Source organism: Falco biarmicus, chromosome 1, assembly GCF_023638135.1.
Source record: "Falco biarmicus isolate bFalBia1 chromosome 1, bFalBia1.pri, whole genome shotgun sequence".
NCBI classification, from domain to species: Eukaryota; Metazoa; Chordata; class Aves; order Falconiformes; family Falconidae; genus Falco; species Falco biarmicus.
In genome coordinates this window covers 109,784,425-109,812,237 of record NC_079288.1, presented here as the reverse complement: position 1 = coordinate 109,812,237, position 27,813 = coordinate 109,784,425, and the positions used below count along the sequence as shown (strand labels likewise).

The window sequence follows — 27,813 nt, the reverse complement described above, 5'->3', positions numbered from 1 at the left end:
GCTCGCCTCTTTCCTCTCAACACATCGCTTCACACCAGCACAGCCCTCCCCTCGGCGCCTCGTTTTTCCCGTTTCTTCAGAGGTGGTCCGGAACTACAGGTGCCGCCGGGCGCCCGAGCTCCTGCCCTCAGGGGCGGCACCGCGCGGCCGGGAGAAGCGCAGGGAGAAGTATCAGCTCAGAGGCGACCCGAGTCCTTCCTCCCCCTAACGGGGTGCTTCACGGCGGGGGGCGAGGTGCTGGGTTTTCGTCACGGTGCGAGGCGGCAGAGGCACGAGCCCGGCCGGCGCCACGGCAGCGCGGCCCCACCTCGGCTCCCCTCACGGCCGGAGCGCGGCACCCCGGCGCGCGCCCCGCCCCGCCCAGCCCGCCCCGCCCCGCGGCGCATGCGCCCCGGCCCGCCGCCCTGCCCCGCGCGGCGGCGCCTCCACCCCCTCCCGGCCCGCACCGCACCGCACCGCACCGCAGCGCTCCCCGGCTCTCCGCGGCAGCAGCAGCGCAGGTGAGCGGGGCGGGCGCCGGGCCTCTCGCCCCAGCCCCTCCACCCCCCGGCGTCGGGAGAGCTGCACCCCGCTCCCGGGCCCTTCCCCCGCGGCCGCGCTTCTGCCGCTGCCGCCCCTCGCCGTCGTACCGCGCTCGTTCTCGGTCAGGGCCCGCCGCCGCCATGGTGGGCCCTGCCTTTATGTAACCCGCCCTCCCCTCAGGTATGCCGGGGAGCCGTCCTGCCTGTGTTGGCGCGGCGGGCTTCCCTCCTCCTCACAGCCCCCCCGGGACGCCCCGGCCGCGGCCCCGAGCCCGCCCCTCAGGGGCTCCTTCGGCCGTGGGGCTGGTAACGGGCCCGGCTGCCTTTCATTGCGAACGGTCACGGCCGGCTTCAGAAACCCAAACCGACCCCGGATTTCTTGTAAATTAACCTAGAAGCGGGGCAGATCACGCAGGGCGGGGGTGGCGGCTGCCTGGGCTGGCCTCTCCTCAGCGTCAGGGGGCTCGTCCCTTGGGAGGCACCGCGGGGTCCTGGCCGTACAGAGTGCTTGATGCCGCGCAGCTCAAGCACGGAGATAAAAACATGAAATCAACTGAGCTAGTAGTCCACTCGGTTCAAGATGCTGCATCTAATTTCCCTACCGTGGAGACCGCAGCCCAAGAAACTAGTACCATGGTGGGCTTACATTGACATCCTGTAATGGATAACAACCGGAGTCAGTTCGGTTACCCCAAACCAATTCTGGTGTTAAAAAACAGCAAGAAATTGCTTGTTGCTGCAGGGGGGAAGCCGCAGGAGTTCCACATCTCTCTTTCCTTCTCAAATGAGAATTTCAGATGCCACAACTCTGCCAGCTCTTTATATTGCCTGCTTGAGTTTCTTTCCTGCTTTGGTAAGTTCCACCTACCCATCTCCACTTGAGCAGATTACTTACAGGTTGCATGGAAGTACCCGTTAATCAGGCTCTTGTCCGTAAGGGGCATCGAGGTAGTTCACAAACCAAACAGGGCCTCCCAATTCATAGCTGTATTTTCACCTTTGCCTAGTCGCTCCTATGTATGCTGCAGCAGTAAAAGTTATAAAACTCGGATGTACCTGGCTTTCTGTGCCTGTTGCAAAGGCTTCTGGGGGTATAATCAAGAAACAATTCACATGTGTGACTGTAGAAAAGTACCACAGCAGGTAAAATAGCTCATCAAATGTTAACAAGGTAAAACTACAGCAGCTGTGTCACATACGGCTTTGATTGCTTGCAATGGAGGTTAAACTGCAAAAGGATGAGCTGCCGCCTTAAAGCAGTTTGATGTTTTTGAGTTAGTTTGGGCTGATTCCCCTATATAATCTTTGTAAACTCTTGTGCTGTGTAAGTGTGTCTGCTTTGTAATGTGCCAAGGTTGTACCTGTAGTTTCTGTGCAGCATGTGATTAGCAACGTACTCATTACTTGCTTTATCGATTGTTAGTGAGACCTCAGTAGCCTGGCATCCAGCTTTCTATTTGGCTGTTTATTTGTAAAAGGAAGTTTAATCAGACACAATCATTGTGTAATTACTGCCAGTAATGAGATGCAAGGCAGCAGGGTACCCGGTTAGTCAGTGTCTTCATTCTCCCTCAGCAGGCTTCACCAAACAGATTTTTGTAATAAGCATTTCCTGCATCAATAGTTGCAGCTTCTTGGGTTGTGAAACCTTTTGTCTGGTATTACACCTCTACGCACTCTTGATTTCAAACAGATTTTGAAGGAACCTTGCAGCTCTGGGACAAAAGAAAGATGATACTGCTTTATGGTTTGAGCTGTTTGACTTGAGTGTAACGTGAGGTTGCAGCTTCAGTGAATCTTGACTGTAGATGAGAGAATACAATGATGGTTGCCAACTATGGCAAGATAGGGGTGGTGGGTGTATGGAAAACTGTGTTTGGCTACAGCTCTGGGATACTTTGGTGGTTACCATGCATCAGGATAAAGGGCAGCTAGCAAATTACTTAGAAATTATTTTGCTCTCTGTTAACACTTCCCAGGAAGGGCTAAACTAAACGGTACTGTGGAGACCATTAAACTACTGTTATTTTTAATCAGGTCCATCAGAGAAGACAATAGTGCCTCTCCTTGGTAAGGGCCTATTCTGTGTTCTTACAAACATAAAGTACTAGTTAAAATTTTTATTACATACCTATCAATATTTCATTATGCTCCCAAGACCTGCACTGACTTGCTTTTTTTTTTTCTTCTGTGTTTTGTTCTATTTTTTGGATATTCCCAAGGTTACCTTGCGTAAATAAATCACTTCCTAGGTATACCTGTATCTGCAAAGCAGATCCTTCCTTTGCTGTTTTGGGGCTTCTGAGGGGTTTGGGTGGTAGTTCTGAAGCAAAAGTAAATCAAGCATCAGTCATGGCATATTAAGTGGTTTGTTTGGTTTTGATTATGCAAGATTGAACAAAATTGTCAGCCTGTTACCCATACAGCCCAAAAGACAGTTGGTCTTTCTAGTGTTCAATGGAAACTGGGATTAAACCTCAGTAGAACTTTGTAGAGCATATTTATATATTGGATCAAAGGAAGTGGGGAAGAAGGTGTCTCAAAACAGCATTAAGGGATTGCCAGGCAGAATTCTTTCCAAAATGAGATTTTATCAGACTATGCTTTCATGCTTTACAAAACACCTCTTCTGCCCTTCTTCTGTTGCATTTTTCCAAGAAAGGGCAGTCCTCATTCACTGTTTGTGTGTCTATAGCACTGATGGGGTTTTGGTTATAGAAGCTGATGAAAGATGGTGCCACCTACCCATTTCACTGGTTTCTGAGCTATCTGTGTGATAAGTAACACAAAATAATAAATGTCATTTTTTGCTACAAAGAAACCTTGAAATACCGAAAGAATCTAGAAGTTTTATGTTAGTGTTGTCTAAGAAATTTTTTATTTCTACAAAAGAAAGCTGGATGGTTTTAAACAAGCTAAACCAGTTAGATGTGTGGTTTCTAATTTTATTTTTTTTTTTGTTGAATTAACTTCCTGCTGAAAAGTACAGTAGTCTTAGGCTTGTAATACAGAGTGTAACTTGAACTTTCCCAAGTTTTCCAACCTTGTCTGATTTGACCTAATTAGCATGGTCATCTGAGCAGTTTTACGTGAGGTTTCCCTAACTCCTTTGATGGAATTGGTGAATGGAGAAGAGGGGAGTACTGAAGTTTTTCTACGCTATTTTGTCTAACAGGTTTTTTACCTCCCGTGTTCCTTCGTGGTGACGCAGCTGTAACCAGGCTGAACAGTGAACAGCTGCTCGTGCAGTCCCTGTCAAAGCTGCTGCTTGGCTGCAGTTTGCACTGTAGCTGCCTCTTGCCTTTCCCGTTTCTCTTCCTCTGTCTGTTTGTTAGCTCTGCCAGCTGCCCTCTTTTCAAATGTTCAAGTTTTCTTAGTACAACAGAGGACAACAGATAGACTGGTTCTGTTAGCTAGATCAAACTGCAGAAGATCTTGTCGCTGCATATGCTTATCTAATCTTGAGGTCAGCAGAGTCTCACCGTATGAGACAAGTTAGTTTTACACAGCCACACATACAAACTTGTATATATTTATATGCATGCAGTCTGTTCGTACTCGAGGCACTTCCAAAATCTCCCTCCTCCTAGGGCTGCAAACTTTGCATTTAAAAAAGGCACATTTCTCATCTCCTTCTATTAGAAGCATCTTGTGTTTTCTGAGTGAGGTTAACTGTCCTTTGGACAGATCATGATATGATTTTTGTTTGTCTTGTAGCCAGGTAACCAAAATTGCATACAGGATAGTTGGTGAAACTTCACCTGTATCTTGATTTCTCCTGGACTACTGCCTTCTTTTTTCTAACTTCAGTACCACTGCTCATAAAGAGTACTGGATTTATGGCTGTCACAATAGCTTTCATCTAAACACTGCCTAGTTGCGGTTATACTGGGAATCTTGGTTTTGTTTCTGTTGTGTCACTGGAGTTTCTTCCTCCCTTGTGTCAATGGACAAATGAGGACCATTTCCTCTTTCTGGGGGGCACTGTCTCCCAGGGTACCTGACAGGAGGAGGAGGCCATGTACTCCAACATCTAGGTTGGCTTGTCAGCCAGGATTCCTGGGGTTTATTTTCATTACAGGGGAAAACAGAGCAATGTTCATTCATGTCCTGCTGCTGTCTAATGTCTTCCATTTCTTTTTGCTTCAAAATTATTGAGGTATTTTACCTCTACTGAACATAAGTAATTTATGTGACTTGAGGAATTTTACACTTAATTCAGTTTCAGATTTAGCTAGAATGTCTGAATCAAAATTGCTTCACTTCAGGATGTTACTGTTACCTGAATTGCAGCAGATAAAAGACAATGTGCTTGTGTTCTGCCCTCCCATCCCTGCTTGCTTTTCTAAATTTGATAGTGAGGAATAGCTAGGAAGGGATCCTCAGTCCCTTGCCTGAGGACCAGCACCAAGGACCAGAACACCAGCTCCGGGGCCTGGAACAGCTGCGCTCTGGGAACAGCAGAGATCAATACTTCTAAATATTTAGCTTGAACAAGGAAATTGCTGACCTGCTCTCAGAAAACAATGGTGAGCTATAAACAATGTGTAGTTTGGTTTTTTAATTCAGGCAGTTTTTATTCAGACACTCCATTAAAAGTGACAAGGAGTAACAGATGATGTTACGAATGAGGGACTTACTTTAGTTTTCTCAGAGTCGAGTCACTTTCTGTGGTGGTCACTTACACTCTTAGTGTAGTCAAAATACTAGACTGTACCGAGGCTGGAAAACTTAATTGCCAAGATAAAAGGGGAGCACGATATTGGGATTTTGAATGGCCATGGCAGTGTTTTGTTCTAGAGAGGAGAGACTGTGTAGCATTTATGGAGTGCTAAAGTAACCTCAAGTACTTGGATGTTATTGTTCCATTACTGTTGATTTGGGGAGCAAATCTGTAAATGACTCTTCTCAGTTTGTAGATTCTTATAATTAACAGAGCATCATGCACGCTAACCTAAGTGCTGATGAATCCTCCTACCTAGTGCTTCTTAAACTAGTGAACTTCTGTGTAATTCAAGATGTGAAAATACAACTTCAACTTCTTGCTTTTTTCATATGCTATCCCTTTAAGGTTGCGCAATGACAAAACTACTTACCATTCCACTTCAAGCTGGAAGGAGGAGTAGGTTTGGAGTTGAAATATACTGACCTTCAGATTTCCAGAGTTTAGTATCTTGATTCAAGCGCTACTAAAAGTAATTTCTGTTCTGTTTAAAAAAAATAACAACAGTAAAGGCCTAAGCATTCAGATCAGCTCAAACTAGTGTTCCCTGCAAAGAAAACATCCATTCTCTCCTTTCTCTCCTTCTGTCTGGGTCATGATATATTGTGTCACACACTTCAATGCGTTATTTTAATATTGAGTTTTACATCTGTAATATTACTTCTCTTTGTGTTTAGTAGTGCACTGTGTTGCTAAGACTGGCTCTTTGCAGAAGCTAAGTATAGTAGTGGCTCTTGACTTACCTTAAACCTCCAATTGTGAAAATCCCTTGATTTTTCAAATAGACAATATAATTCATAACAGTGCTATTTCTCAAGACAGATACAATTAAGAGCGAACTGGATATATACTGTGACCTGGCCCTCCTTGAGAGTTAGCTTTACAGCTGTCTTATGGCTATATCTGGTACTTTCCATAGTAGAGAATGAATTGTTTGAAGACTCAAACTGTGAGATGCTGTAATTAAGACAAGTGGAAGACTTGTGGATAGGTATCTAAAAAGATTTAGATGATTGAGATGCATTACAGAAACAGGATGCTCCTGAATTCATAACTTCGGGGATGAATAAAAATTTTACCGAAGATACTATTATCTGTCACAGTGTCATCCCAAGGAAACTGAAGTGTGTCAGCCTATTGCTATCCAAAAATTTCCTTAAGGTTATATTAAACATGTTAGTTTCTAACACGTCACATAAACTTCTTTTATCTGAAGAGCATTAACTGACTTGCGGTCATGTTCCTATACACTTACTTGATATTGCCATACTGAGACCTCCCTTGTACATGTGATTCTCCTATCTATGGTTATGTGCCTGAGTCATGGCCTTGGTTCCTCTGGTATGATTTCTAGTTTCTTCCCTTGCAATATCAAGTGTGCACTTAGCATGTACTAAATATGTAAATCCAAATATGCAGTCAGTGTCTTTTCTTAAGGCAAGAGCTCAGATCACCTGCAAGAGCTTCATTTGATACAAGCATCAGACATGGATTAAAAGTATTGCTTAATATCAGTTATGTTTGGCTTTTATGTTATTGCTCAATTTGTTTAAAACATTAAAAAAAGTCACCCCAATAGCACTGATTTATCTTTAGAGACATGGGTTTTGTGCTGGTGTTTACAATGGCCGACCCAGAATAGGTAAAACTTACACCATCAGCCTCTTTTGCAGTGAGACACAGAACAGTATTGGAAGTACACGTGCAATTGCAGTGAAAGCATGAGGATAAATGTAGCATATATGCCAGATGGAAAAACCTTGTGACTTGGGAGCTGTGAAGGATCATTTAGTAGTCAGTGGCAGTTCTGTCTGAAAGCAGCGTTTCTACTTGGCTGTAAAAATACTGTTAGGTGTGAGTAGCTAGGGAGCAGTGAAGTGAGAGTGTCAGTTAAGGACCAAAATAAGCAAGAGTTCCCTAGAAGTGTAGGCTAAACATGCTGTGTCTTACCTCTGAATGAATAATACATGATGATTTTCAACACCCTTGTACAGCGTTTCAGCTTCTCTTTTTCTTCTTGTCTCGGTTCACTTTGGTAACTTCAGTAGGTTGTTTCTGAAGCTCTGTGTTAACTTTGTATCTGAATGGTAGTAGCGACTTCTTCGAAGGGCATGTTAAACAAAGCAAAGGGGGTGAGTACCAGTAGCGGAGGATTAATTTGAAGTTAAAAGAGGAAAACCAAGATGTTAAGGTTTTTTCCCTCCTAAAAAACTAGAAAAACATCTTAGTATAGTAATGTGTCAAGTCTGGCATAATAGAAATTTTCAGCAGAAAAAGGTATTCCTTGCTATAAACTATATGAATATCCCATAAGCTAGTTTGTGGTTTTGGAAGAAGTAAGGTATCTTTTAAAGGAAGAAATACTTACCTTGCTTATGGCATGTTAGTGAATGTTCCAGGCACGTTTTTAACCTGCTTAGCCCAGTGCAGCCAACAGCCCTGTCACCACACAGGACACAGAGCTGGTAACAACCCTGTGACCTGCAACAGAAGTGAGTACGATCATCTCAGGTGATCCTGCTCTTTCTCCAGTACCAATGCATGAAGAATTGTAAATTTAGTAAGAGGCATGAATACTTTCAAAATAGCCCAGAAGAAAATTAGTTCTGCTCCCAGACATGTGATTTACATTTTTATTGTAGAAGAATTTTTTGTTTCTTCAGCCAGTCCACTTCCTCCAACAGCAGAGTCCATGAGCAGAAATCTCTGAACTACAGCAATCATCATCTCTTAGTGTAGAATGAAGAATAAATGCATACTAAATTACCCAGAAAACATGAAGACCAAAGCTAGCCAGTGGAAGAGGGGAACGCGCTACTAAATATGCTCTTCAGAGACTTTGTCTTAAAACCTTACAAATCTGTTTGCTTCCCTTGCCAAAATCTAACAGAACTCTTGCTTGTAAGCTGAATCAGTAACGCCATGCTTTCAAACGGTGTTTCATTTTTTTTGTGGACTTCCTAATCTTCCACAAAGCATGTGGTTGTACAGCCTAAATCCCACTGCGTTGGCTTTGGCTTTCATGGCTTTTAGACACAGAGAGCTGAAACTTAAAATACACTACCAAACTGGAAAAAAAAATTTGCTCTTCCCCTACTGAACTTTTTTTTTGCAAATAATAAGGTGGACTGTGAGCTTAACCTAATGGAAGCTCACAGTAGCAGGAAGAGCAAAATATTTGAGTGACAGAAGCAGAAAACACCTTATCCCTGTTGTCTGTGTTAGTCCTGTTTCACCCCTGGGAAAGCTGTGATGTCAGTATAGCTAAGATTCCTTTAGCTCAAGTTGTATAAATCTTAGACACCTGAAATATCATCACCTAAGCTGAGTAAACAGTCTAAAATAAAAGCTGGAAAGCAGGAGAAAATTTGGCATTTCAGTCATTATCATGCTTTAAATATCAATCTGTTGGATTAATAAGGTTGTTCAATAAAAGGAAGTAATTTTAATTCCAAGATTTTTCTGTAAGTGTAAATTCTTGCTCTTTAGTTCTGTAGAAGCTTTTTATATTTTGCTTCCATTTGCATAAATGCACAAAACACTTAAGGATTGCTTTAGCTTTTGAAGACCTAGGAAAGCTGAGCAGTAATTATACACAAAGCACCCATCAGGGTCAGATCGATAGTCTGGGCTGTGGCAGCAGTGATAAGAGATACTGCTTAGGGACCAAAGCAGCACAGCTGTCTGTGGGCTGTGTCCCTTCTATTGCTCTGCCATCCACAGCAGTGAGATCAGGAATGCTGGAAGATGCATCCTTGCCTTTTCTTTTTCATATCTTTTCCAGGAAGTGTGGGCAACAAGTTCACAAACAATGGCTTTTCCTAAAGATTACCTGCATAGGATTCTTGACTGTGGGTCTTCCCCCCGCCCCGCGCCCCTTCTTCTCCCACCTTCCCCAACTAAGATTATAGGTAGTATTTATAACATGTAATCAAAGTGTTAGGTACTAGCCGTACCTGATGTCTCATCTGGGTTTTTTTGTGTTTGTAAAAACAGGGCAATGAACAGTACTTTACTGCATTTTAGGACTTGACTCCTGATGGGCTGGATTTTGTCTTGGCAGGAGTTTTCGAAGATTTACGCAGTGAAAGAAGAAACAGCCAATGGCTTCAGAATCCATGGTCCCAGAGCAGGCTAAACAACATCTGATAAAGGGAAAAAGGCGGCAGCAACAGCAGCAGACTAGGTCTTCCAACAGTGACAGTGAAGATGATATCTTCGTATTTGAGGCAAATGAAGCTTGGAAGGATTTTCACAGCTCTCTTCTTCACTACTTCGAAGCTGGAGAGCTCTGCGATGTTACACTGAAGGTGATACTGTCACACATCCATTGCACTTAACAGTCTGAAGGTTAAGCTATGAACAAGTGTGCTGGAGGTGGCTGTGAATTTGGGCAGGGGTATGGAAGCCACAGAATACTGTTGGGGCTGAGGCATCTCTAGATATGCTGGTGTTTTGGTTTTTTTTTTTTCTTTTTAGGAAGTTTACAACTGAAATGTAAACACTTAGATACTGACACTCTGAGAGAAGTACATGACTGTGACTGCACCCAACTTGCCTTCTAAGCAAATTCCCACAATCAGTATATTACTGTGCAGTTTCAGCTCCTTGTAGCCCCTGTGTTCTCACTTTCATCCCCAGTTTTACCTCTTATTTTGGCATTTTGTGTTGCTTTGCTAGATCTTTCCTGGCAAACAGGATTTCTGGAACAAAGCTAACTTCCAGCATTCTCAAAGAAAGAAAAAAAAAAACCCCACCCCAGATTATGATGTTCTACAGCTGATAAAAGAGTAGAGGAGGAGGAAGAGGAGACCAGTTTTATGATTCTTGCATAGCACTGCTTTAATGCCTTCTTTGTAACTCAGCAGTATATTACTTATGTCCTGATCACAAGAAATTTATATCTAGCATCTGTAACGGTGGTTGCCAGCACCTGCAAATATTAAGTATTGCTTAGCTAGACGTCTTAGTAGTGCAAGATAGTTACTTATGAAAAAGAGATGAAGTGTAGCTGCTATACCAAGAAGAAATGACAGATGTCTTTAGGAGAAATTGTTTGCCTGCCACTTTTACTGTTACATATTAACAGGGAAAACCCTTGACAGATGTGTGTCTGTGGTGCCCCCCAGTAGGCATCTCATCTTTCTGAAACCCTTGGGAGACAAGGGAAAATCTCTGAGAGGAAAAGGTTTTCTCTCTCTTCTGTCCCAGTAGAGAACAGGAGTAGAATAAGTAGGAACATTTTTCTGTTGTGCTTCACAGCAGATATTGAACTGCCTGTCACCAGGTGCTGAGCAGGCACTAGATGCACCAGTGAATAGGTCCAGTGGCTCACAACAGTTGAATTAATGCTCATAGGACACTGAATGACAATACTGAAGCTGTTCCAGACAGCACAAGAGACATGAAACAGAACTTGCCCGACAGCTCATCATCAGGTCTTTTTACATCTGTAATTTTAAAAGGTGTTTTGGGGAAGAAGGTTCATACTGGAACTCTTAACAACCTTCCTCTTCCCTTTTCTTGACCTCATCCTCACTTTTCTCCCTTTCCACACACCCTTGAAAAAAAGGCAGAAAATCTTATTTTCTAAACATAGTTAAAGGTATACTCCTGCTGGGGGAACTTTGCTTGGAAAATAAACTTTACTGTGGCTGCAGTTTAACTTTCCCAAAGTTAGACTTGTATTGATGTTCATTTATATTATTTGTGTGGAGCTATTTTGGTAATTTAAGAATATTAGATTGCATGACTTGGCTTCCAGTCCTCAAGTAGATAGTATAGAGCCAACCTCTGTACATCTTACTGTAAGACTTCCTAAATCAGTGATTTTCAAGTAACTGGTAACTGTATCTTGAACTAGAATTTTCTGCAGGGCTTGATTTTTCTTTTTGTAGTGCTCAGGCATTTGTCATGTTTTAAGAATAATTATTTCTCTACTGAAGTTGCTGATTTTGTGTATGGCCTGTGATAGTGAGTAATTTTGGCTTTGCTGTTGTCAGACCAGTCATTGATTTAACTGCTGGCTTTTAAAATATGATAGTTAATGACTGGAGGGGAACTCCTAATTTTGAAATATCAAGTCATGCTAGATAATTAAAATTAAGCAGATTTGGGTAAAATAGTGAAGCCACTTAATACAACAGAAAGATCTAATTAGAGACTGGGATGATGGGCAGAACAAAAATCTCTGAAGGTGAGAATGGCTTGGGAGCGTTCCCTGGGTATAGCAGACCAGCTGGTAGCATCTTTTTGCATCAGTACTTAAGTAGTTGGGAGTGCTGACACTGTAACAGTGAGAAACTGTGGGAGCTCACAGGGAGACTTCCTCTGCTCCAAAGAGTTAAAATTTGGAATTTCACCTACTGTACTGTTACTGTCATATGAACAGATCCCTGTTAAAAGGCAGAGAGTGGCAGATGCACACCATCTGCTTTTCTCCTGTTGGTTTGCCTTTTTGTTCATTTGGTAGGTCTATGAATTGTTTCTTCTGGAGTGGTCTAATTAACTCACCATCCATCTTTTCCTCTATTTTAATCTGCATACTCTTTCATGTACCCCACTTAATGTTACCCTTGTATTGATAATACACGCTTTTTAAAAAAGGGTAGAGCAATTGTGTATTGAATCAGAGCTACAAAAACCTCCGGATTATCCTTTACAATTTAATATCCTTATTTTTTAAATTGCAAGACAGCTCACTAACACCTTAATCTGAAAATGAACATGTAATTCAAGTTGCTTAAAACTTGAATTCAAGTTACTTAAAAACCGGTTGCTTAACTTGGCCATCCCTTTGTGTTAGTGTCGACTACAGAATGACAAAGGCTGTAAGAAAGTACTTCTCTAACACAAATAAGTAGTGGACTATTCATTTACCTTCAGTATTTAGAATCCAGTTACATTAAAAGAGAACGCAGGCAGACTTTTTAAAGTTAAAAGCTTTCTGATTAGGATTTTGAAAATACCTTGTCTTTATGGAGAATACTCTTACCTTTTGTGGCTAAACAGCTTCTAAAAAATCTTGAAGCGATTGGTAACTTTTAATAATCCCTGTAACGGCTGTTATTACTGTGGTTTTACATGAATTTGCTTTTATAAACAGCATTATCAGTTCCTCAGCAGTGGTAAAAGTGGTAAAAAGTGGTAAAAGATTTGAATTAAGTAGTCTAAAAATGTCACTTTCCAATTCCGCCTGCCCACCCTCCCCCCAAGTCTCTGAATAGACATAAAACAAACAAGTGCCTAGCAGTCTCCTCCTGTCTCCAAGATGCATCTAGAATATTCCTAAGGATGTTTCATTTAAAAAATAGGACACAGCTCTTAAAAGCAAGTTTAGTGCATCGATGCTGTTGCTTCCTTGGTTTATGGCCTTGCCCTACCGCCGTGGCTGTTACAACTCAGATCTGCTTAAGATGCATTGATCTGTCAGTAGAACAGGGCAAATGGAGTTAATTTGTTTGAACAAAATACAGTAGCTCAATGCATATGAAGTTCAGAATTCTTATTTCAACTTAACTGCCCATTCTTTCATAGCTGATACTGATATTCCAGTAAAAGATTGGGGCATTTTTTGTTCTGTTTTTTTTTTTTTTCAGGTTGGTTCAAAGCTTATCTCCTGCCACAAACTAGTGCTAGCTTGTGTTATACCTTACTTCAGAGCCATGTTTCTTTCGGAAATGGCTGAAGCCAAGCAGACGTTGATTGAGATCAGGGACTTTGATGGCAATGCAATAGAAGACCTAGTGAAGTTTGTGTACTCCTCCCGGCTTACTCTGACGGTGGATAATGTCCAGCCTCTCTTTTATGCTGCTTGCATTCTTCAGGTGGAACTGGTAGCAAAGGCATGCTGTGAATATATGAAACTGCACTTCCATCCCTCCAACTGCCTGGCAGTCAGGGCATTTGCAGAGAGTCACAACCGCATTGACTTGATGGACATGGCTGATCAGTATGCTTGCGAACATTTCACAGAGGTGGTGGAGTGTGAAGACTTTGTGAGCGTGTCACCACAGCACCTCCATAAACTCTTGTCCTCCAGTGACCTGAATGTTGAAAATGAAAAGCAAGTTTACAACGCTGCTATCAAGTGGCTTCTAGCCAATCCGCAGCATCATGCTACGTGGCTGGATGAAATACTTGCACAGGTAGGGTGGACCGAGGTGCCAGGTGCCTGTCTGGTCACTAGTTTAGTTATATAATCAACAGTTTGTACTTAAGGTAGATCTTGAGATGAAAAATGTTCTTAGTGCTTGGTACCTCATCTGGTATTTACAGTTGTGAGTTGACTGTGGAAGCAGGTTAGATACCTTGAATATCAGGAGGAAGTCATACTCTCCAATTTCTGTAGAGAGAAGAGTACTGACTTTATGCTCGTGGCTAGGGGATGGGGAGTCAACAAAAAGCTGTATCTGTGTCAGAGCAGAAACTTCTTAGATTTACACATAGTGGAGAACATAAAACCATCACTTCAATTGGTTTGATGCTACTACAGCCTAAAACACTCACTTCCCTTGCTGGTAAGTATTTGTACTTAAGAAAGGAGAGCATAGCTGTTGAGGAAGTTTTTTACATGGCTAGGAAAGTAAAACTGTCATGGAGATGTTACATCAAGTCATGCTACTTCTGGAATGTTCTATCTATTTCATTAACAAAAGACCAAGATGTGTTAGCACTATGAGCAGGCTAGAAAAAATATGCTAGACCCTTTAATTCTCACAAGACTAGCACTGCTGGTTACCTGTAGGATCCAGAAGGAGTCTGCAGTTTAATCGTCTAGATTTGATGCAAGTTCACTGCTTCTGAAACAAACACATACAGGTATCAGAAGGTCACTCAGCTGAAATTTAAACACCCGTTGGAGCTCCTCCTGCCAAATGCCACGCACTGCTAAATGTGCTATGTATCTTACCAGGTAGGATCAACTGTGCTGTTTCAGTTGTCACAGAACTACAACTCGAATATTTCCCATTTGACAGAGTTACTAATATCAGTGTTCTGTGAGTAACGAGAGGTCTTCTAACATGCTGCAGTCATTGTCTTCATGCATCATTTTTCACATTTCCTGGTAAAAGGTTACAACTGTTTATTAGGTGGCTTCCAAAAACCTTCAGTTTCATCTAGATCAGCGTGAGGTTTCTGGTACAAAAAAAATGTTAGTACAGTATAACTAAGTTTACAGACAATTATAGTTTGAGATGTAAAAAAAGAAAAAAAGGTAGATTGATTTTTAATGCCAAGTTATGCTAGCAGATAAGATTAACAGCTTTATTATATTCATGGAAACCAGAGTCTATGACAAAGCAATGAAAAAGTAAACCCCCCTCCTATAAATATGGGTTATTTGCCAGAATATATGGAGCCATCAGCTGATTTGGACATGATTGCTAGCAGATAACATGACTGGGCTTCTTAACAGCCACATCATAACCAGCCTTACGGGTTTTGCTGTTAGGAGGTTCTGAATTTGTCAGCCTTCAGTTCTTACCACATCACTAACCTCATGAGTCTATTAGCAGAACTAGGGTGGTGCTTTTAATCAGCCTAAAATAAGCCAGGCCAAAGTAAAGGAAGAGGTGGGATGAAAGCAAGTGGCTAAGGAAGAACTCGCAGAGACACTTGCTTACTTGAAGACACAGAGACTTGCCAGCTGTGTAACAGCACCATCCTGCTGCTCTGAGAAGCACCAGAGATACTGGACTTCTTCACTGTTGCTGCTGAGCTAACTGGGAGCTGCTTGACAGCATTGACTCCAAACCTTAGGAAGTCAGATGATGGTTTACTTCAGTTCCTCCCCGCTGACACCTGGCCTACCTTTGCGCCTGATTGTACTTCATATTCCTGTTTTTCTCACAAGGACAAATGAAAGATTTGCTGACGTAAATGATTGCGGGGAGGACATTTTGAAGCAGTCTTGGAGAGGCTGACCTTATTTCAGATCTGCCCTGTCACTGGGGATTGCTCTGGGTAGTGACCACCTGTAGCCTAACCTGGAAAGAGCCTTCCATTCCTCAGCCTGGTCACCACTCTGATGGGGAACCATGGGAAGGAAACAATTAGCTCTCAACATTTTATTTTTTTTTAATCCTGTAGTCTGTCATCCACACCAGAGAAGGGCATTACTGCACTAGCAGTACCTCCTTAATAGACACTTAGCTCATGGCGACAGTGTTTGCTTTTTGACTAGCCATTCAAAATGAGCCATTCTAGCAAAAGCCCTCTTACACTGGCATAGCAATGAGCTGCAAATTCATACCCTCAGCAGACTAACCTGACACAGGCTGTCCTGGTAAAGCCGTAGATGCTGCCTGCATCATGTCAGGCATGCCCAGTTGCAGTACAGGCAGAGGCACTTGTCTCCGTCCTCCGCTCAGCCTGGGCCAAGGGACAGTTCTCCACTGCTGCTTAAATGCAAATGGTTGTAGAAAATGTTTGTCACTAAAAAGAACTGTTCATATCACTGTTACTTGGGGAAAAAAGAAAAAAAAGTAAATGATTCTTTTTAGTGAAGAGCGTGGGGCTGCCAGCTGGCTCAGAAGCTGCCATCTGTTATGCGTGCGTCACTGTAAATGGTGAGACTCAGTCAGTTCAGCCAGTTACTCCATCTGTGTTCATTTCTGTCAGGTACGGCTGCCTCTCTTGCCCATTTGTTTCCTTATGGGTGTTGTGGCAAAGGAAGAGATTGTCAAGCAGAATCTAAAATGTAGGGATTTGCTGGATGAAGCAAGAAACTACCACCTTCACCTGAGCAGCAGGGCAGTGCCAGACTTTGAGTACTCCATTCGCACAACACCAAGGAAGCAGACTGCTGGTAATTAAATGTGTGTCTGATTATCCAGTAGGGAGTGGTGTGCAGGAAAGGCGGCACATCTGTGCAGGGTTAGATAGCTTGGTATAAATGGTTGTTAATGACTTAACGCAAAATTGGGAAAGCCATCATGTACCTGATGTGCTGCATTTTCCTAGCAAGTCTCTCTCTTTAAAGCATTATTTATTTATCCTGATCAGCTCTATCTGTCTATCTGTATTAAAGCTAGAACTGTTAACTATGGTATGACCAGGCAGTATGCTTAAAGCTATACCGAGAACAGTGGACACTTACCTTTTGGTGCAAGAAGGTTGAGCTAACTTTTAAACTCTTTGGCTAACCTACACCATAAGTGAGCAACGAATGTTAGACTGCAAACCCTAATTTTTACATTGTTGCAGTTAACAAACCATCTGTTCATCTCCCTGAGCAAAATCACAAAAAGTATGCTTAAAATACGCATTGGTTTTGCAAGAGCATAGATAGTTAATTGCCATAGCAGAATGCCAAGCAAAGGCCAAAATCCAGCATCCAATTATGCAGGGCAATGACCATGCCCCTTAAAGTGAAATACAACCTCTCCCAAACTACTGTATTTTCAGTTCGCTCTGCTAGACAACTTTATCCCCCATCTTCCCACTAGTTTTCTGGAAACCTGTTTTGTCTTCTTCAGGTGTGCTGTTCTGTGTCGGTGGTAGAGGCGGATCAGGTGACCCCTTTCGCAGCATTGAGTGTTACTCTATCAGTAAGAACAACTGGTTCTTCGGCCCTGAAATGAACAGCAGAAGGCGGCACGTGGGCGTGATCTCCGTGGGAGGTCAGTAACCCTATTCAAAAGGCATTTGTTTGCTCCTTTTGTGGAATTCATACTTTTACTAAATAAATCTGTCTTGCAATGGCTTAAATGTTGGATAGTACTTAGTTTAGTAAAGCTTCTTCCCCATGAAGGGGTTTTTGATTCTGAAACAGTCTGAGAGCATGCGTACTGGAGAGATACTACTGCCAACTGAGGGAGTCGGGGTTGTTTACCATGGAGAAGCCTCTGGGGAGACCTTATTGCAGCCTTTCAATACTTAAAGGGGGCTTTAGAAGAAAGAAGGGGACAGGCTTTTTAGTAGGGCTTGATGCAATGGGACAAGCGGTAATGGTTTTAAACTGAAAGAGCATAGATTCAGACTGGATACAAGAAAGACATTTTTTACAGTGAGGGTGGAGAAACACTGGAACAGGTTACCCAGAGAGGTGGTGGATGTCCCATCTCCAGAAATATTCAAGGTTAGGCTGGGCAGGGCTCTGAGCAACCTCATGTAGCTGAAGATGTCCCTGCTCATTGCAGGGGGGCTGGACTGCATGACCTTTGATGGTCCCTTCCAAGCCAGACTATTCTTTTATAAATTATCTATTCTATAGAGCTTCTTGCCTTAATAGGTGATTTTTTTAAAAAATCTATTTATAAAGAAACGGCGTTATACAGCAGTGTCACCCAGAATTTGTTAGTATGCGTACTAGCTCCCTTCATGCTGAAATCCGTACAGGCAAGTCACTAAGACCATAACCCTTCCAAGGGCAGACCTACCTTTCTTTTTGGGTCTCCATCTTCTGAAACCAGGTCTGTGCAGCCCACAGCAGCTTGGCAGCCATGATGCAGCTTTTCCTTGCACACAGTGACCCCTGTGTCGCTGTGGCAGAAGAGCGGTATTTTTTTCCCCATAGGAAATCTGGAGAGACTGATAGAAATGTCCAAAACTGATCTGACCTGCAGTACTCAAATTATGGGAAGATTTTAATTTTTTTTTATGTATCTCTCAAGCTTTGTATGAAAGTCCACTTTAGAACAGATCTCTGGTTGAGTACAGCATATAAAAATATAAAGTCTGTACTTAATAAAATCCTGATACTGAAAACATTTGAAAACTTTGTTATTTGAGCTTTTTGTCTCCACGTAGGCAGGGATATTACATAAATGAAAACTGAAACGTTGCCAAGCAATTTCTGTATTGTAAGATGCATATGTGTTCAGGTAAAGTCTATGCAGTGGGTGGACATGATGGAAATGAACACTTAGGAAGCATGGAAGTATTTGATCCTCTCACAAACAAGTGGATGATGAAGGCATCAATGAACACAAAGAGGTACGTGTCCTGTGATCCAAAATTTAAGTCCTGGTCTGTGATACATCATTTCTTGATGATGCGGAAAAACATGTCTGTCCTGCCTTTGTTTGGGTTTCCAAACTGTGCTAGTTTTAGGAATATTTTTTTCCTATTTCGGGGCTTTACGCTGTCAAACACCTTTATTTACTAGCTGTAAAGCAGACTCAAATCTGCATTGCATACTTGTGTACATCACATAGTTGTGCGTAATGTACTGTATGTATTTCAGTGCAAAACTGTGTAATCCCTCTCTCCAGGGAGAGGCCCTGGCTGGTACCATTGGTTATGTTTACCGTTTGGCTTTCTTTTGTCACTCTACTACCCTTTTCCTTTTTTCTAATTTTGAGGGGGCTGGCTTCTGGAGCAGAGAACTCTTCTGTTCCAGCTGTGCTTACGTGCCGGTATCTAGGGCCTTTCTGCTGTGCCTGATAAAGAACTTAAAACTGATTAATTGGTTCTGTGAGCTTTTTGCTCTTTTTAAGAATGAGCAAGATGACTGCCTGCGGAATATGCACAGTGAATGAAATACTTCACGCTCAGGAAACCAGTAGCTGCCTATGTTTTTGCCACAAAAGGCCAGAAGCACTAAGAAAATGGAAGTCAGATTGATGATTTTCTTGCCTTTTGATATTTAAGATTCTTTTAAGGAGCTACTGGACTCACAGATCTGTAGTTTTTTGTTTCTGCTGTCATTTAAATCAGTCTCCTTAATTCTACATTCCATTTTGCTGTTTGTTGTTTCTAAAAACATCATGTACAAGTAGGAGTAAAATATCGAGCATGGTTCTTGAAGCTATTTGTAGCTGTGACCTAATCAAAGTAGAAGACCCAGACACCTAGAAGGTGGCTTCTTGCTCCTTTTCCTCCCTCCTGCCATCACCCCAGGGCATATTATCAGCAAACATCAGGCCTAGATTTCTGTGACATCTCTTACTTGGTACCTTGGTAAAGGAAAGGGCTGCTGTACCCTGGCTGTGCTCCACTCCTTCCATTCACAGAGGTAGTGTCAGAATACTTGGTTAAAAAAACCTCACCTGCCACCATTGATGGCATGCGTCTGTGTTACCCGCTGAGGCAATTTAAGATAAGGCCAGGATATTGCCACAATGTTTGTTCTGTAGAAAGATTGTGCCTCCCTTGCTCCTGCCTAGGTATCTTCCAGCCTGCCCTCTTTGTAATGAGACAAGAACATTCTTGGTGAAATGGTAAATCACCTGTCTGGGTAGTTAAAGCAGAAACTTAATGCTTACATTTCAGACCATACTTTTCATTTTGTAGTACTGATTGTACTCTCATATTGGTAGATTTAGTAGGAAAAAAATCTGACAACTATTTTAACACAGACTTAATAGAAAATAACAGAATGGCAGAAATTGCAATTAAGTCTTGCAAGAGTTCAGTCATCTAATGTCCATCGCAGGTTTGCTTTTTAATATGTATTAATATCAGCCCCCCCCAAATCATTTCCAAATTGTAGCAGCAGCTATACCAACAAAGTTAAAACCAGCTGGCTTTGGTTCTCCACCAGATTCAGTAAAATAAGATAGGAGGTGTAAAATTCAGTACCAAGACAGAGAATTCAAATGACTAAGACAGTCTCACATATCCAAGCACGTAAGTAGAGGACTTGGACCTGAGGTGACATTCAGTTAAAACAGTATTCCATGCCCTCCTGCATTTTTTTTGTTTGTTTTTTGTTTTTCAAACTGGAGCTTTGTCTTCTTGCAGTCTGAAAATATTCTAGCTGCAACAGTCCTGTTCATGGATCACACAATAACATACAGGTGCCTGGGAAAGCTGAGGTGAATTTAAGATAAAACTCTGGAGCCCCTCTAACGGGAGGCTGCCAGCACACAAAAGGCTTTCAGGACAAAGCTGCAAGACCGCGGCAAGAGGGCCAGCCACAGTTACTGGTCATTATTTATTATCAACTTCACTTTTTAAATTTTCATTACCTTTTTCCCATAGTTTGAAACAGGCGCCAGTCAGGAAACATTGCACTTGGCATGTCTTTCACGTTGCCTTTCCTTAAGGATTTGCACTGAGGTATTGATCCTTTGGTTTTCGTAGGAGAGGAATTGCTCTTGCCTCCCTTGGCGGCCCCATTTACGCAATAGGAGGTTTAGATGACAACACTTGCTTCAGCGATGTGGAAAGATACGACATTGATTCCGATCGATGGAGCGCAGTCACCCCAATGAACACTCCCAGGGGAGGAGTGGGCTCCGTAGCCCTGGTGGTAAGTGACCGTTTCCTCCCAGGTCGGGGCCAGCTGAGGAACTAACCTGTTTTCAAATCTGCTTTTACAAGGAAGAACACAAGATTTAAACAAAACGCAGCTGGTGGGTCTCTGCACCTCTAGTCATCGGAGTCCTATGGCACTCTGCAAAGGGTGAGGATACAGGATAATACTCATATTGAATTGAACTGCGCTCCCTGTTCCAACAGTACTTGAGGTCTTGGGAGCAAGTACGAGGGCCCTTCTAACATCAGGCTAATATTTCGTGTCTCATCCAGCTGACTCCGGTTTGTTAAGTTACTATGTTTAAAGGTACTGAAAACATCTGCACTTTAATCCCCCTGTCGCCATGTGTACTCTGCAAAATATCTGCAACTCTACATAAATTTTTCACTTCTTTAGTTGGAAGATAGCATTTACAAGTTTAGATAATTAAGTCTGTTGGAATTCTTAAATAAAAGTAAATAATTAGGACCGAATGGATAGACCATATTTTCCTATACTTGTCACATTGGCTATGGAAAGCTGAGTAAATGCATTCACATTATGAATAATCTTTCTCTATAAAACTCTTTTCCAGAACCATGTTTATGCTGTGGGTGGCAACGATGGTGTAGCATCTCTTTCCAGCGTGGAGAAATATGATCCCCATTTGGATAAGTGGATAGAAGTGAAAGAGATGGGTCAGCGAAGAGCTGGCAACGGTGTCAGTGAGCTCCACGGATGCTTGTACGTTGTCGGTGAGTAGGGGTGTGGCATTTTGTGGTGCTCTCTCTGCCAAGTACTGGCATTTGGAAGAGGCTGTTGTTGCTAGAGGGACCGGGGAACAGACAGACCTGACCTATACTTTGTGTTCTTGGGGAGGAGAAGCAAGCAAGCACAACCAGGGCACACTTAGTGAGGAAATAAAAAGCAGTTCCTAACCCACATTTCAGGAGGGCTGTATTGTTCAGGAGAGTATGTCTATATAGAAAATCCTCGAGACTTGAGTTTCCTTTTAGGAAAACGATTCTTATGTTCGCACACTTTTAAAGCACTCTGGTTCTATTCTGAGTGTAGACAACAGCAGCTTTTTTGCGTGGTGATTACACTTATCCCACAGCCTGTTGTCCTGTTCTGCCCTACCTTGCATTTACCTGCTTTTCCTGAGGGAGAAAGATGCCAGGTGGGTAAGCCGCAGTGATAGTTGCAGAGCTCTGCCTTGTGTATTACCGTGGCTAAAATAGTTTTGAGTAAAATGCTCTTCTGACAGTTGCCCCAGCAAGGGGAATGCATCACTGAAGTCTTACTGAGGATTATTTTTTCCTACTCAGCGATGCTGTGATTTGAAAACACCACCAGAATGTGTTTTGTTCAAGCCAAAATAAGATCAGGACCATCCTTTTACTGGTCTCAGTTTTCTTCTATTCCAGTTTAGAAGCTGTCCCATTATAACTATGTGTAAGATGAATTCTAGGAGAAAAATAATAGAAATACCTCTTCTCGTAACTTGGGTAGAAGAAAACTGTCCCTCTCAGTGATGCTTGTGCAGTGACAGGAGGGAGAGCTGTTAGATTAATTTTTAAGAGTTTGTAAAGTTCACGTAAAGAAATAGAGCTGGACACTAGCCTACTGAATGCTAAGAATAGCCTGATAATGCCAGTGCTGGATATCACCAGCGCTAGAAGTGGCTAAAAACCGATACTGTGCTGATTCTTTGCAGGTGGCTTTGATGACAACTCTCCACTGAGCTCGGTGGAGCGCTTTGACCCACGCAGTAACAAATGGGAATATGTAGCAGAGCTTACAACTCCGAGGGGTGGTGTTGGCATAGCGACGCTGATGGGTAAAATTTTTGCAGTTGGAGGTCATAATGGCAATGTGTACCTGAATACAGTGGAAGCATTTGATCCCATAGTGAATAGGTAATTTAACATGTTTTATTTGGCTTAATAAGATAATGAAATCTGCCGATATGAAAACACAACATAACAGAAATAATGTGCAGCTGGAGTCTATCTATTGTTTCCTGGTAATAATTTTGAGTAATATTCATGACTGGTGATGCAGGAGTGCTGCTTATGGCATTAGGTGGTTCTTGTAAATATTTAAGCACCACCTCTTTATCTCCATCCCTTGTCCTTTTCCCTTCCTTCAATAAGAATCTACATTCTTCTGGTTGTTTCAGTCTGATTTTGCGCTAAATTTACTCAAATAGTACGAATAAACCAGCGGGGTGTATTTTTGTGCAGAGTAAACAGCTAGGCCGTATAACAGAATTTCAGACACAGAAAATAAATGCTTTCAAGTTGCTCAGAAAAGACAGGAACTTACTTCTTTTTTCCCCTCTGCCATCTTCCTCAGGTGGGAACTCGTTGGCTCTGTGTCCCACTGCAGGGCAGGAGCAGGCGTGGCTGTGTGCTCTTGTCTCAGCAGCCAGATCCGGGATATGGGCCAAGGATCCAGCAGCGTTGTTGACTGCATGTGAGCTCTGCTGCCTCCTTCAAACTCCAGAAGAATGACGGCAGAGAGGCACTGCAGAGCTTTTAAACACCGTGTTTTGTATGGTAGGTTGAGAAATGAAAACAATACGTTTTCTTTGTGAAAATGTTACCTTCTGCAACTGTAAAGCTTTTGGTGACTTTCTGTCAATAGTGATACAGCAAAGCCTGTGAAAACATGGAATAAAAAACTCGCAGGGGAAAACCTGCCAAGAGCTACAATCATCCCATTTTTGAGAAGTTTTAATTTCAGAATCATTTGAGGCAGCTGTTGCAGGGACTCATTATTGAACTGTAAACCAGGCACGGGGTGAGGAGAGAGCGCTGCTGTTAGTAGCACTGAGCCTTACCCCAACAGCCCTGCTGCATGTTTTCTGGAGGATGGGAGTGCCATTTCAAGTAACTTATTTTCAGGAATGCAGTCTTAAACATTTCCTAATTGTACAAGGCTTTGTAACACAAAGTGTCTCAAGTTTTAAAAGGTAACAACAGCCCTGTTCATACTACGGTAACGCAGTGGCAATTGCAGGTACTCAAGTCTGACACCTGTCTAAGTACTTTCTCAAGCTAATACACTTAGCTGAAAAGATTCTTGACCTGAATTTAGCCATTGGAACACTGGAATTCTCAAGTCTTCAATAAATTTATACTAACTACCACCGCCCCTCCCAACAAGGGCAAGTTTCTGTTGAGAGGTCATTCCTGAAGCAGCCAGTGTAATTTGTCCTCCTTTGAGATGAAAGTGTGTGAAAATGTAGGCTTCAGTGGTGTCTGAATCACTATTTTTATACAAAATGGAATCACATAATAAGAATTGCAGTATTTTGTAAAGACCTTTAAATGCAACTCTAGGAGATGACAAGTCCAATTTCAGTATCCAGTAGCAACTCTGTGGCAATTCTGGCTCTCTTAAAATAGTTAAGCCAGGAAGATCTAGCCTCAAACCAGGCAGATGACTTTCAAGCTTACGCAAACCAAAGAGAATCGGCAACAACAAGAATTGGAAATGAACCAGTACTTACATCAAAATTTGAAATAGGAACTTAATAGTGCTGTGTACAAAGGTGTCTTGTTAACGCAGTCAGAAACCCTGAATTCTCAATAAAGTCCAGCTGCGAAGACTGCAGATTCCTGTTCCTCCATCACCTTGAACAGACCAACAACCGACAATCCTTTGTGACCAAAGTTTCACATTGCCAGAATGTGCCAAGTGACAAGGGAGAGCAGCAAACTTCTCTGCCTTCAGTGCCAGGGAGGAGGCAGGAGAGTACGAGCATAAGGCACGGTCCTGTTTTGCTGTTGAGTTACCATCGTTTAGCTTTTCTGTTTCAAACAGCTTGCACTTTGGTAGCACCCAGGGACAAAGCGAACGGTACTGTAAATAACGAAACGTTGCAATAAAACATTTGTACTTCAAAGCACCTTGTTTATAGTATGACTGGAACATGCTATTTTGGGGAAATATTACAACACGGAGTATATTTTGGTTTCTGCAGAGTATAATTCTCACCAAGAAGCGTTTGTCAACAGGGAAAATCTGGTGCTACAGCCCCGAGCCGTACCACCCTGCTACCGCTCCTGTGCAAGGATGTGGTCACCTCCTGTGGCTCGTGATGTGACTGGAGGAGGAGGAGGAGGGGTGGAAAGAAGAGGTGCAGGTTCCCTCTCTGCAACCAAACAGGTTCTTCTATGGATGTCCTGGCTAACAAAACTTAAGGGGGGGGGGGGGGGGGGGGGGCGGGGGAAAGGCAAGTTTTCCACAAAGGAACATTGACCATGAAACCAAGTAGCCTGGCAGTGCTGCCCGACAGCTGAGAAATTTCTCCTCTGGGTGCCAGCACCCACATGCACCTGGGCCACGCGGCAGCAGTCGCCTTGCAGGCAGAGGGAGAGGCATGTGCTCAGCAGAGAGGCTGGCTTACAGCACATCACTAGCACTGTACCCTGTGGGAGGCTCTGCTGTCAGCCCGGCAGCTGGAGGTCAAATGGTACTAGGTCAGAACGCAATCATGAGACAGACACTTCTGGTGTATTTTGATTCACACACACACACACACTCACCCCCAAACATCCGTGCTCAGGCTTCTGGAGGCATATTGTTAAGGACTGGCAGGAAAACTGCAAAAAAGGTTTACAAGGAACAACCCTGTTGCCAGTATAGCGGTGTCTACATTATTAATCTTGGGTGACACCAGAACTACAAATATTTTGTGCAGAACTGTTGTAGAAACACTATTGCTGCAAATGTGATAACGATGTCAAAATATATATATATAAAATGTATAGGATTACTGTGGCAGCAAACTGTAATGATTTACCTGCATATAAAGCTGTTGTGGTTTAACACACACCAGCAAACTCATTTTTCTTCCAGTCCTGGCAACAGGATCACGATAACAAAGTAATAAACCTACCCAGGCTGAGGAGCAGAGCAGCCCACGCTGGTTCCCCGCGGTGAGGCAGCCCTCCGCCGGCAGCAGGCTCTAACTCCCACCGTGTCTTCTGATTTAAAACGAAACTTGGGATTTGCGACAGCAAAGTCTTCAAACATTCGGGGTCATGAAGTCATTGCATCTAAACACGATGCGCATTTGATCCCGAACGTGGAACTGCTCTTGCTTCTGTTTATGATGTTTTTCCAGCATCTGAAAGCCTTGACCTCACCCACAAAAATCATGAACCCCAAGATGTCTATTAGTACATCCTTTAAACACAAAGAAAAAATTTTGGAAGAATCAAGCGTGGCCACAGTTAACACTGAAGTTTCCGGCCTGCTGATTGTAACCACGTCATGGGCTTCGGGAGGCGCGAGACCAGACTCTGCACCGCTGCTGACCAGCCCACTTTGGCCACGTGTCTCCAGCAGGCACGCAGCCAGCGTCACCCTGCTGCCCCAGCGCCTGGGATGTGCTGCCTCCCCATCCTGGCTCTCCTGCTGCTCCTCACCTCAGGGCTTGGACTGTGGCCTCTCAAGTCCTCCCAAACCGCTGCTGCCAAGGGCAGCGCATCAGCTACCGCACTACTCGCAGCCACGTTTGTATTTGGAAAATTTTAGTCTGAGCACTTTTACGTACAGGAGATCAATAAAAAGACAAAGATCTCCCTTTAAGTTAGATTTCTGATCACTACATTCACATAGTAATTTCTGGTTGTATTTTTTTCAGGAAATGCTGTAACAGCACAATCACACAAGGATCTTGCATGTATTAGTGTTTGTTTCTGTTTTGTAAAATATGTCCTTTCAACATAATGTTAAATTCCTACCTTATTTATGTTCAAAGGGGATTGCGAAAATTTGATTATGCTTTCACAGCTTCGAATACTTTTGAATATTGCTCTTCCCCAAAGGCATCCCATTCCTAACAGAGCCATGCTTCCAGCAAAGCTGTTTGGATTAGACACCCTGCGGAAGTATTCAGATGCAGGCAGAAAACATTAGAGGACGGTGCACATGCTACTTGCATGTTTAAAAACGTAAACAAAATGTATGTGTGCCCTCTTAGTCCCGTCAGGAAGACTACAGACTTTCCGAAGACAGCTGAGAGAAAATGATTTCACTGAAATCTCTGCCTGTAGAGGGGGGTGCAGCCCTGCACGTAACGAAGCCCTCGCCGAGGACTCTGCAGACGCTGCGTATTTATGGCACAGAACCAACAGGCAATCAAACAGCAGCCTCGGGCTGCTGCATGGACGCAGGAGTTAACAATGATCCCAGCCAGGCGCTGGAGGGATCTGGTGCCTGGTCTCCAGGATCTTCTTTCAGATGCAGTGGGATCTGGGGGCAGTTATTGCCCTGTCAGCGTTGTTAGCCCTTGTAGCGTGCACACACGTAGGGCAGACTGAACACGTCAGAAGCAAGTTCTTCACCAAAACCGAGGAACTTGTCTTGCTTATGATCTGGTAAGACACTTTTTTTTTTTTTTTAAGAGCAGTGGGAATGTAATTAAATAAAAGCACAATTGCCACCAGCATGACTGGCAGCTGACTCTGAAAGCAATGCTTGGGCTGACCAGCCTTGTTATGCTCAATCCAGCTGTGTTCATGTGCCAACAATACAGATGCAGGCAGTCCAGCAGCTACACGGCTATCGAAGCCCCAGGAAATTTTATGAGATCGCTTTGCTGCTCTGAACTTTCATGAGCACTTACTGAAATTCAGGCTGCCTTCCTGCATCCCAGCTGCAGGGCCTCAGTTCTGTGTCTTCCCTCCACTTACAACAACATTTTGACTCTGAAGTGATTCCACCTCTTCTAGGAGCTGGAAACAAGACACGTGAGAAAAATCATGTCAGCAAGCAAAAAACGGCAAACCCTGAGGAACAGGAGGCAGGCTTCGCTGACTCGGGAACTCCTGACTAAGTAAGTTTGTTAAAACTGAGTGCTCAAAACGCAACACTTGTCCAGTGCAATGTAATGAACCACTGTAAGAAACAGAAGCAGTTGCTTTACCTGGTTTGCTGCCCGTCCACTGTCTGCTGAGATGGCTGCAGGATGCTCAGTATCATCTCGTGATGGGACCGTGGCTCCGACACCAAATGACACTGAGATTCATTTTACAAACCGGTTGTCATCAGGTGATAAAAATCCAGCCGATTAACCTGTCCAAGCTTAATTAGAACAAGTGCCTGGGAAGTCCCTAACTCCAGACTACTCCTACAGTGAAACGGGGTTTTCTATCTTCATTTAGGCTGAAACAGCTTTCAAAACCACTTTCAGCATCGCTGCAGCGCAGTTTTGCAAACCCAAGTGCTTTGTTCCAGCTGCTCCACTTAAATTTTTTGCTGGCTACTTTTACCACAGCTGCATTTGTTTTCTAAACCTTTGCATGTTCTCCCAACTGGAACTGGCAGCAAATGGAGCACTCTTCGCCAGGAGATGAAACTGGTATTTC

At 43.1% G+C, this 27,813-nt stretch overlaps 1 protein-coding gene and 3 long non-coding RNA genes across 15 annotated transcripts; 1 reads left to right on the top strand and 3 right to left on the bottom strand.

Moving 5' to 3' along the window:
• The first annotated feature begins 368 nt into the window (after positions 1 to 368).
• On the top strand, positions 369 to 24,341 carry KLHL8 (kelch like family member 8). 4 transcript variants are annotated; one of them, XM_056360004.1, is made up of 11 exons: positions 369 to 500; positions 1,264 to 1,374; positions 9,308 to 9,554; positions 12,843 to 13,391; positions 15,868 to 16,054; positions 16,725 to 16,868; positions 18,072 to 18,183; positions 20,275 to 20,443; positions 21,024 to 21,183; positions 22,146 to 22,347; positions 22,787 to 24,341. In XM_056360004.1, exons 3-11 carry the CDS (start codon positions 9,348 to 9,350, stop codon positions 22,908 to 22,910), a joined length of 1,854 nt encoding a protein of 617 aa, XP_056215979.1. In that variant the 5' UTR covers positions 369 to 500; positions 1,264 to 1,374; positions 9,308 to 9,347; the 3' UTR covers positions 22,911 to 24,341. The 4 variants fall into 4 exon arrangements, with proteins under 4 accessions (XP_056215979.1, XP_056215974.1, XP_056215988.1 ...); XM_056359999.1 differs by lacking the exon at positions 1,264 to 1,374 and having other exon boundaries at positions 370 to 500; XM_056360013.1 differs by lacking the exons at positions 369 to 500; positions 1,264 to 1,374 and adding an exon at positions 534 to 702.
• LOC130158991 (uncharacterized) lies at positions 3,409 to 9,299 on the bottom strand. The gene is made up of 2 exons (XR_008825582.1): positions 7,195 to 9,299; positions 3,409 to 5,728 (listed from the first exon to the last, which is right to left on the bottom strand). It is a non-coding gene; the product is annotated as an uncharacterized LOC130158991 (long non-coding RNA).
• LOC130158957 (uncharacterized) lies at positions 13,152 to 20,293 on the bottom strand. Of its 9 annotated transcripts, none has more exons than XR_008825575.1 (7): positions 20,160 to 20,280; positions 19,239 to 19,422; positions 17,628 to 17,778; positions 16,707 to 16,820; positions 13,985 to 15,644; positions 13,554 to 13,588; positions 13,152 to 13,289 (listed from the first exon to the last, which is right to left on the bottom strand). It is a non-coding gene; the product is annotated as an uncharacterized LOC130158957 (long non-coding RNA). The 9 variants fall into 9 exon arrangements; XR_008825564.1 differs by having other exon boundaries at positions 13,985 to 14,382; positions 15,515 to 15,709; positions 19,239 to 20,266; XR_008825554.1 differs by having other exon boundaries at positions 13,985 to 14,308; positions 15,515 to 15,709; positions 19,239 to 20,266.
• LOC130158979 (uncharacterized) lies at positions 22,967 to 27,188 on the bottom strand. The gene is made up of 4 exons (XR_008825577.1): positions 25,338 to 27,188; positions 24,985 to 25,041; positions 23,946 to 24,298; positions 22,967 to 23,091 (listed from the first exon to the last, which is right to left on the bottom strand). It is a non-coding gene; the product is annotated as an uncharacterized LOC130158979 (long non-coding RNA).
• Positions 27,189 to 27,813: the final 625 nt, after the last annotated feature.

Excerpts from the sequence above, each read along its gene's own strand:
- KLHL8 (XM_056360004.1), top strand. The coding sequence starts at position 9,348 with ATGGCTTCAGAATCCATGGTCCCAGAGCAGGCTAAACAACATCTGATA. Across the intron at positions 21,184-22,145 it reads CGGATGCTTGTACGTTGTCG|GTGGCTTTGATGACAACTCT; the intron begins GTGAGTAGGGGT and ends GATTCTTTGCAG. Across the intron at positions 22,348-22,786 it reads TTTGATCCCATAGTGAATAG|GTGGGAACTCGTTGGCTCTG; the intron begins GTAATTTAACAT and ends CATCTTCCTCAG.